This window comes from Balaenoptera physalus (genome assembly GCF_965194825.1).
Source record: "Balaenoptera physalus genome assembly, chromosome: 9".
Classification (NCBI taxonomy): domain Eukaryota; kingdom Metazoa; phylum Chordata; class Mammalia; order Artiodactyla; family Balaenopteridae; genus Balaenoptera; species Balaenoptera physalus.
The window spans coordinates 2,239,718-2,249,850 of record NC_138888.1 but is presented as its reverse complement, the minus strand read 5'-3'; the positions used below and the strand labels follow the sequence as shown (position 1 = coordinate 2,249,850).

Sequence of the window (10,133 nt, the reverse complement as noted above, 5' to 3'; positions counted from 1 at the left end):
AAGAGACATAAACCCTAGTCTGGCTTTGTCACTTGCTGACTCTGAGAGGTAGTCACTGACTTGCCTGGACCTCAGTTTACCTGTTTGTAAAATGATGGTGTTGGGCCGCATTTTTAAAGCAGCCTTCCAATTCTTAACAACAACAACGAAAACAAGCATAAGCTGTTACCCCCATGATTCCAGGCAAGTTCCGAGTGGCTGATTGTACCCTGAGTTTATTTCTGGATCTCTTGGATGAGAGGGTGGACTGAAAAATTTGATGAAATAGAAAAAAAATTCACGTAAAAAATGAAATATCGTTGAAGTAGTCGTAAAGAATCAACTATAAACTCTGAGGCATCTTCAGGTAAAACTCTCCCGCCGATACGCTCTGGGTTCATCCACCATGGGGTTTGTTGCTTCACATTTTTGTCTGTGTTACTCCTTCCTCAGCTGGTTTTGTCTGCTCTTCAGTGAGCAGCCTGGCCACCTTCTTGGACCCCAGATACTCGACAGTTCCATACGCCGCCATGGCCAGACTCAGGACGCCCAGGAGGACGTAGAGTTTGACGCTGACACACAGAAACGTGCTGTATCCAAACGCGATGACGTAGCCCAGGGCTTCCCACAGGCGGTAACTGGCAAAGGCGGCCTCCTTGTTCTTCTCAAACAGGACCCCGAAAAGAGCTGCAGGGGAGAGACAGGTGAAAACGTGGCTGTAAAACCGCAAATGACCTTTCTGATTATTGCCGAAAATATGCAGCTTCCTCACGGCCCAGTTTTCCCAATAAAACCAGGACCTTCCTTTGTAAAAACTGGAATTATTTCATGCTGTGGATGGCAGCAAGGCAGGTGACGTTCTCTAGCAGGGAAGAACCATCATATATACCAGAAACAGAACGGATGAAAGTTAGCCCTGTACGGGATGTGGCCCAAGTCCGAGCTTCGCAGGTAAGAAAAGCAAGGCCGAGAGATGGGACCCGTGTCGGTGAAGGCGAGATGCCCCAGAGTGAAGACAAACAAAGGCCGTAGTCGTGAGGGGGAAGGCCATTCATTCCTGCACTTAGGGGGAAGTGCATAGTACATAAGTGATTCAACCGTGGGGTTTTTGGTGCCTGCTGCAGGGTAAGGGGATTACCACTGTGTGGGCCTTTCCTTCCCATCCTGGAGGCTTTAGGGGTAAGAGCGTTCAGCCAGCTGAAGCCTTCAAGTGAGACTGCCCCACACCGAGTTCCTGATGAAGGGACTCAAACCCCCTTGGGTGGTTGTCTGAAGGTTTGGGAGAGAAATGACCTGAGTCTGTGATTGGGGCTGAACTGTGTCCCTCAAATCCACATGTTAGTTCTGACCCCCGGGACCTCAGAGTGTGACTGTATTTGGAGCTGGGCCTTTAGAGAGGTGATCAAGTTAAAGGAGATCATCAGGGGGGGTCCTAATCCCGTGTGACTGGTGTCCATATAAGAAGAGGAGGTCAGGACACAGACATGCACAGAGGGATGGCCACATGAGGACGCGGGGAGGAGACGGCCGAGTACACGCCCAGGAGAGAGGCCTCAGGGGAACAGCCCTGCCACGCCTGGATCTCAGACCTCAAGTCTCCATTTCTGCTGTATTTTGTCACGGCAGCCTTAGCAAACTAGTACAGTCTGATAATGCCTCTAGGTGAAGGTAAATGACTTTCTGTTCCTGTTTGCAGTGTGGTAAAGTTTTGCCAAACGAGAATCAACCCCATCCCCAGGACGTGAGCGAGGCGGCAGTGTGTCTGGAAGGTGGACACTTAGGAAGCAAAAGTTTTCAACAGTGGGACCGGCCTGAGCGTCCCGGCCGAGGTCCTGCTGCACTCTCCAGAGCTGCCTGGTCACCACGCCTGCCATTTTGGCTGATGGACTTGCCCTGCCTCCCCCTGTCCTCTGCTAGGCCGTGGGTTCCCTGAGGCAGGAACCCATCTTATCTGGAATGATAATTCCAGCACAGCCCAGTGTCAGCGAAAATCCTTATTGAACAACTGAGTGGACGCATGGGTGGACGGTGACTCGTGAAGTGGCAAAACGCCGAGCCGGCCCTGCAGTGTCAGCACACCGTGCAGTGTCAGCACACCCTGCAGTGTCAGCACACCGTGCAGTGTCAGCACACCCTGCGGGTCAGCACACCATGCAGTGTCAGCACACCCTGCGGGTCAGCACACCGTGCAGTGTCAGCACACTGTGCAGTGTCAGCACACCCTGCGGGTCAGCACACCCTGCAGTGTCAGCACACCCTGCAGTGTCAGCACACCCTGCGGGTCAGCACACCCTGCAGTGTCAGCACACCGTGCAGTGTCAGCACACCGTGCAGTGTGAGCACACCGTGCAGTGTCAGCACACCCTGCAGGTCAGCACACCCTGCAGTGTCAGCACACTGTGCAGTGTCAGCACACCCAGCAGTGTCAGCACACCGTGCAGTGTCAGCACACCGTGCAGTGTCAGCACACCCTGCGGGTCAGCACACCCTGCAGTGTCAGCACACCGTGCAGTGTCAGCACACCCTGCGGGTCAGCACACCGTGCAGTGTCAGCACACCGTGCAGTGTCAGCACACCCTGCGGGTCAGCACACCCTGCAGTGTCAGCACACCGTGCAGTGTCAGCACACCCTGCGGGTCAGCACACCCTGCAGTGTCAGCACACCGTGCAGTGTCAGCACACCGTGCAGTGTCAGCACACCGTGCAGTGTCAGCACACCCTGCAGTGTCAGCACACCGTGCAGTGTCAGCACACCCTGCGGGTCAGCACACCCTGCAGTGTCAGCACACCCTGCGGGTCAGCACACCGTGCAGTGTCAGCACACCGTGCAGTGTCAGCACACCCTGCAGTGTCAGCACACCGTGCAGTGTCAGCACACCCTGCGGGTCAGCACACCCTGCAGTGTCAGCACACTGTGCAGTGTCAGCACACCCTGCGGGTCAGCACACCGTGCAGTGTCAGCACACCGTGCAGTGTCAGCACACCCTGCGGGTCAGCACACCCTGCAGTGTCAGCACACCGTGCAGTGTCAGCACACCCTGCGGGTCAGCACACCCTGCAGTGTCAGCACACCCTGCAGTGTCAGCACACCGTGCAGTGTCAGCACACCCTGCGGGTCAGCACACCCTGCAGTGTCAGCACACCGTGCAGTGTCAGCACACCCTGCGGGTCAGCACACCCTGCAGTGTCAGCACACCCTGCAGTGTCAGCACACCGTGCAGTGTCAGCACACCCTGCAGTGTCAGCACACCGTGCAGTGTCAGCACACCCTGCGGGTCAGCACACCCTGCAGTGTCAGCACACCCTGCGGGTCAGCACACCGTGCAGTGTCAGCACACCGTGCAGTGTCAGCACACCCTGCAGTGTCAGCACACCCTGCGGGTCAGCACACCCTGCGGGTCAGCACACCGTGCAGTGTCAGCACACCCTGCGGGTCAGCACACCCTGCAGTGTCAGCACACCCTGCGGGTCAGCACACCGTGCAGTGTCAGCACACCGTGCAGTGTCAGCACACCGTGCAGTGTCAGCACACCCTGCAGTGTCAGCACACCCTGCGGGTCAGCACACCCTGCGGGTCAGCACACCCTGCAGTGTCAGCACACCCTGCGGGTCAGCACACCCTGCGGGTCAGCACACCGTGCAGTGTCAGCACACCCTGCGGGTCAGCACACCCTGCAGTGTCAGCACACCCTGCGGGTCAGCACACCGTGCAGTGTCAGCACACCCTGCAGTGTCAGCACACCCTGCGGGTCAGCACACCGTGCAGTGTCAGCACACCCTGCGGGTCAGCACACCCTGCAGTGTCAGCACACCCTGCAGTGTCAGCACACCCTGCGGGTCAGCACACCCTGCAGTGTCAGCACACCCTGCAGTGTCAGCACACCGTGCAGTGTCAGCACACCCTGCAGTGTCAGTACACCCTGCAGTGTCAGCACACCCTGCGGGTCAGCACACCCTGCAGTGTCAGCACACCCTGCGGGTCAGCACACCGTGCAGTGTCAGCACACCCTGTGGGTCAGCACACCGTGCAGTGTCAGCACACCCTGCGGGTCAGCACACCCTGCAGTGTCAGCACACCCTGCAGTGTCAGCACACCCTGCGGGTCAGCACACCGTGCAGTGTCAGCACACCCTGCAGTGTCAGCACACCGTGCAGTGTCAGCACACCCTGCAGTGTCAGCACACCCTGCAGTGTCAGCACACCGTGCAGTGTCAGCACACCCTGCGGGTCAGCACACCCTGCAGTGTCAGCACACCCTGCAGTGTCAGCACACCCTGCGGGTCAGCACACCGTGCAATGTCAGCACACCCTGCAGTGTCAGCACACCCTGCAGGTCAGCGCGCCTCTCAAAGGATAAACAGTAACCCAAGGAAACGGTGGGTGGTCCTGGGGGGAGAGCTGCTGCTTCCTCTTCTCCCCTTCCTTCCCCTTACAACCCAAAAGCCCACGCTGGTGAGGCAGTCCAGGTAACATAGGACACGCGACCACACACAGCACGGCACGGGCCAAGGCACCCCCTTTGCATGTGGGTCAGATGATGCGTGAACCAAAATGTCAAGCGTGGGCTCCAGCGCGGTGGGGATGAGCAGACAGCCCGGAGCCCAGCGGGACCAGACAGAATCTGCCCCCGGAGTCCTTCATTCCCAGGGGCAGCCGCAGTCTGCAGAGCGGTGGACGTGTCCTCAGAACCGTCCCGCCTGCAGGGCGGGCAGCTGTGGTGGGGAGAGCTGATGGCGGAACTTTCACGCACATATTCATTTTTCAGCTTTCATTCTGTTCCTTTAACTTTGCCCCTTTCCTTCTACCCCTCCCCTTCTCCCCGCGTTTAGAACAGGAGAGGAGAGGCTTGTGGGGGGGAGGGGCCCCTCCAGCACCGGGGGGAAAGGTCTGAGGGCGGCAGCAAGGTCTCCTGCAGCCCTGCCTGGAAATGTCAACGCCCAGGAGACGCCCCTTGGCATTTGGTTACTCAGATGTTCATCTGCGCAGGAACCACCCAGGACAGGGGTCCATCGGGCAGATATAAGATATTACATAAGATACACATTTTAAACAACACATGCCTATTTGGGAAAACTGGAGGCTGTTTGGAACATTCAGAAGGAGGTGTGCTTCTTGTGTGGGGTCTGCAAAGCGCCCTCCCTAATGGACGTTAACGCACAAAGAGAACCTAGTAACCACACCCTGGGACTTAACTTCTGAGATTACTTAAAGGTCTCTTGTCTTTCTTCGGAGGGTGAAACTTCTGAGATTACTTAAACGTCTCTTGTCTTTCTTTGGAGGGTGACTCTAAAATAGGACCCCAAAACAAGATGCTAGAGAAGAAACTTCAAGGTGAGACACTATGGCTACAAGTGGTGGATTATGTCCTGTTCTCTGGCAAAAAGGTCCACTGCTCCCTTAGCAGGTTGTGGTACCTGACAAATGCACCCTGATGCTTTGAAAATCCAGTAACACAGCCAACTCTAGCTTTAAGTCAACGTTTTTGGTCTATAGGTTGGTGTCTTTAGGCGATTTCAAGGTTAAGTTTCGGTCGTGACAATTATAAACCACTGTCCAGCTATCACACAGCAGGATCACGCAGGATAAGGGGACCCACTGCCCACTCTCTCCTGGGCAAGTTCTGGTTCAAGTCCAGTTCAGCCTTTTAAGTGGCTATGGGCCCCTTAGCTTCCTGAGGTTTTCCCATAAACTTAAACTTTCTGGGCCCCCAGAGCCTTAAATGCCAAATGAAGAGCTTGCCATTCTCTGAGTCTGATTCTGAAATGTGACCCCGGTGAGGGGACCCACCAGCAGGGAAGAGAGGTCCAGGGTGACTGTGAGCTCGCAGCCTTGCGTGCAGAGCAGCTCAGCAGTTTGGGAGGCAGGAGGAGCCCTCACCGGGAGGACCTGGAACCCAGAAGTCTGTGGGAAGCTGGCTGTGCCTCTGGATGAACGACAGAGACGGAAGGAGACGTGTGACAGCTGGACAAGAGGGAAGGGCCCCTCCCCTGCCCCCTCCTCAGATGGCTGTGTCCAGGAGAGGCTGGATCGAGGGCAGCAGAAGGCTGATGTCAGCAGCCAGAATTGCCATCTAAGAAAACGCAGAGAAAGGGAATCTGGGGGACTCCATTTGCCCGCATTTGGGAATATGGCCCAGCCTGAGGAGGAGATGGCAGAGGCAGTCATAATTAAACAAAGCCAGGCTTTTGGGGAAATTACTCATGATCCGTTTCCTATTTTAATCCAAACGTAAAGAAAGCAGCACATTCATTGTGTCAAATTCCAGCAGTTAAGGACACGGAGGGCAGAGGGGAAAGACATTAAAAAGAAAAGTAGTCTCAAAGCAATAGTTCAACAGTTCTGAAATTACATGTGAATTCAGATTGAACAAATAAGCAATGTGGTATACAGAGTGGAAACTGGGTTTCTCACCGTCAAAGGAAGAAGTTACAGATCAGCAGTGGGGTAAGGGGGGAGAAGGGGGTGCTAGAATGAGCCCGTGTGCTGGGACATCAGTGGGAGTTCAGCCTTATTTTATAGAGAGATGATGGATAGATAGATAGATATGCAGATACAGAAGTAAATAGATGTGTGTGCATATATGTGGGCCAGCAAGCATACGCCCATCTCCTCACTCCGTCCACTGAGAGCGCCTAGAAACAGCGTCGTCTCAGTAGCAATGAACACACCCAGCACTCCGATCTTACTTCCTGATACCGTTCCCCAGTAAAACACACCCAGGCTTCGTGGAGAAACGGCTAATCTAGGGCTGGCACAGGAGTTACCGGATGAGCCTAGACTATTCTGGAGTGCCTAAAAGTGAGGAAGTACTAAAAAAAAAAAAAAATTGGTAGTGGTGGTGGGGGGGGAGTCGAAAGGACACAGGTGCCAACGGGAAAGACCCCAATTGCCAAAGTTGGAACAATTAGAGCAAAGGAGTGAGTAACGTAGCATTGGATTGTAACCCAAAGGATACCATAAATACATGAGCCCATACTGATGTAGACAAACTTTTGAGTAAATAGCTAAATAAACTGGGGAGAAGGGACAAATGTTCGTCCTAGAAGAATTATACCTAATGCACATACACACTCCCCTTCCAGGAGGTGAGGGGTAATTACTTCCCCCTGAATTGTAGCCTTGGTGACTGGCGTCCAAAGAACTGACAGTGGAAGGGAAGAGTAGCCCTCTGCGTGGGAGGAGCCAGACCCTGGCTTGACCGGCGATCAAGGTCCACAGCATCAGTGACCAGTTATGTGCTGTCCTGTGTCCCCCGATCAATGTGATGAGAAAGGCACTTCACTCTGGGGTCTTCCTCCCCAAGACCCTTAGCTCTAGCCTAATTATGAGAAAACATCAGATGAACCTAAATTAAGGGACAGTCTACAAAACACATGACCAGTATTCTCCAAAAGTCAAGGTCATCAAAAACAAAGAAAAATGAGAAACTGGCACAGACCAGACAAAGGAGATGTGATGGCTACGTGTCACGTGGTGCCTGCCTGGGAGCACACAGAGGATGGTGGGGGGGAAAGCTGGAGAAATTTGAATAAAGTCTGAAGTTTCGTTAGGTACCAATATTAATTTCTTGGTTTTGACAAATGTACTGCAGTTTTGTAAGATGTTCGAATTAAGGGAAACAGAGTGAACAGTATGTGGGAACTCTGTACTGTCTTGGCAACTTTTCTGTTGATCTAAGATTATTTCAAAAGAAAAAGGAAAAAAAAAGCCTGCTCGCAGCCTGACGTGGGAAAGGCAGCAGGTGGAAGTGACCGGATGCTGACCCCTGTCCTTGGATGACAGGATGTGAGTGAGTCTTGTTTGGTTGGAAAAGACGGGATACATGAACTGGACATGTAAGAGAATACAGATTTCTTGAGTTTATCAACCTGAAAACAGCCCCTTTGGTGGCTGACAGGGCAAAAGAGTATTTTTAGGCCAGACATTCTGTATCTCAAGTGCAGGCATTGGCTCGCAAGGGTTGCCATGGCAACGGTACCCATCTCTTGTGAACTGTCAGGGCGGATAAACAGAAAGCCGCCCAGATCACGGGCTCCAACGGCCGGAGGGATCCCTGGAGCCCAGTGGGAACACGAGCAGCGAGAAGCACGGTTCTGCCCCAGGACGGAGGGTCTTGGATGCTTCCCGCCCCTGACTTGCCTCTAAACTGGAGAACTGTAACATCAGTTTTTCAACTGAGAGGTGATGACTGAAAAGGAGGGTTAAATTGTACTGACTTGTCTCCAGTCTCATTAACTAGGAAAGTATGTGGCTCACATATCTTCTTAGAAGAGAGACACGTTCAGGGATAATAGGATTAGAAATCCAACTTGCTATTGAAAAAGCAAAAATGAGAGAGAGCTGATCTTGGGAGGTGGCAAAAGCCACACAAAATTTCCAGTTTTTGAAAATACAGAGACGGTATGGATGGATCACGCTGCAGGGTGGCGAGCCCTAGAGAGCCTGGTGGAGCCAGCCTGCAGGGAACTCGGTCATTAAAACATCCCTCCTAGCCAAGATGATTGCCAGTATAGACGCCAAAAGAAGTTCTCAAATCGTACATGAAAAGAACAATCTTCCCCAGCAACTGAGTTTTCCTTGAAACAAATTACTTTTGATCTGAACAAAAAGACAGAAATAATTCATTTTAAATTAGCATTCCTTATTCAAGGAGGTCTTTATCCAAGTTATTCACTGGACCTCATGTAACTCTGCACAATTTTGACAAAGGCTCTGCCTGACGGTCTCTCATGTCCGTGGAAAGAAAAGGAGAGTTAAAGCAATTACTCCTATATCTCAGGGAGAAAGAAAATCAAACATTTTATTTGCCATCATTTGAAACACCTGAGGAATTATTGTATGGACTCTTGCGTGGCTGCTGACGTCTAATGTGTAAATACTGTAAAAAATTCAAGTGAACTCAGAGATGTCAGCTAATTAGAAAGCAAGACGGCAGAAGCATTTGGACTGTTCAGTAAAATAGTGGGGGTCTTTCACACCTCCTCTGGGATGTTGAAAGCAATTCTGTCCTGACGCTCCCTGGGGAAAATGCCTAAGATTCCTACGCTCGTTTAGAAGGCTGCACTGCCAAGAAAAGCTAACGTGGTGTCTGTGTACCTCTCCTCTACCGATTCAGTATTTCTTCTGTTGAGCAACATTGCAGCCCAGCCTGAGACTAGTTTGTCATTGCTTCCAGCAACTGACCTTTGTCCAAACACACCAGATTATGGCACTGAGCCTAACACACCTTTGTCACCGGGTTCAGAACTTCAGGAGAGCCTCCTGCCAAGATTGTGAAACCCAAGCCCCTTGGTTCCAACAGCACTGGGTTTGTTCAGTGATGTTTTCAGCTGTTTCATAAGCCGGCAACAACTGAGATCGTAAGCAGGGGCCGTCCTGGAGTACTGAGTCCACCATGGGTGAGGCCACGTGCCCTTGTCCTCTTTGGGTGTAGGGACAGCGGCCAGGCCTCCCGTCCCTGGAAACGCTGGCCTGTGGCTGGCTTGTGGATTGGCCTGACCCAGTTTCCAGTCCCAGGTGTTTCCCCGATAAGGGCTGAAGGGTGGGTGGTGCTTCCGAGGGAAGAGGCTCTCTTCTGAGCCAAATCCACCTCGGGCCCCGGGCTCACGCATCTGCAGGATGGCGGCTGTGTAGACGGCTCACCTCCTGGGGCCTCCGACACCTTCCACCCCCCGGGCCAGGGCCATAGGTGGTTCGGGAAACTCAGGGCCAAGGGTTCCCGCCCTCAGCCCTCGTCCCGTTATGTCACACAAAACACAAGCCGCCCTCCCTGCCCTCCCTGTCCACGGGCCGTCCGCCAGCCCCCTACTCCCCTCCCTCCCGTGGTCTCCCTCCCAGACCCACTCAGCTACGGTTCATCCCCTGGCAGGACACACCGCCAACCCGCCACCCCAGGGTGCCTCCTGACGCGTGGGGAGCCGGCGATCACAGGAGGCCTCCCCGGGCCTCGGCTGGGCATCTCCTCCTGGGCTGCGGCCGCTGCCTTCCCATCTGCCAGGGCGACCCGGACTCCCGCCCACTGCAGCCCTCGCAGCCCAGGGAAGAGCTCCCTCCGCGCACCGTCTGGACCCTGGGCCTCCGCCCCAGGCCTGGCTCCGGCCGTCCAGCTCCCCGCGCGCTCGGGGCTGCCGGGGCCTCTTCCCCTGATGCCCCCC

General features: G+C 54.0%; 1 protein-coding gene across 6 annotated transcripts in view; it reads right to left on the bottom strand.

Moving 5' to 3' along the window:
- Positions 1–237: 237 nt before the first annotated feature.
- The window catches only part of UNC93A (unc-93 homolog A), a 28,871-nt gene continuing 18,975 nt past the window's right edge, over positions 238–10,133 (bottom strand). For all 6 annotated transcript variants that reach the window (XM_082475602.1, XM_082475605.1, XM_082475603.1 and 3 more), the window contains one exon: positions 238–666. In XM_082475602.1, the coding sequence (XP_082331728.1) occupies positions 401–666 (266 nt within the window). In that variant the 3' untranslated portion in view covers positions 238–400. The remainder of the gene's footprint in view (positions 667–10,133) is intronic.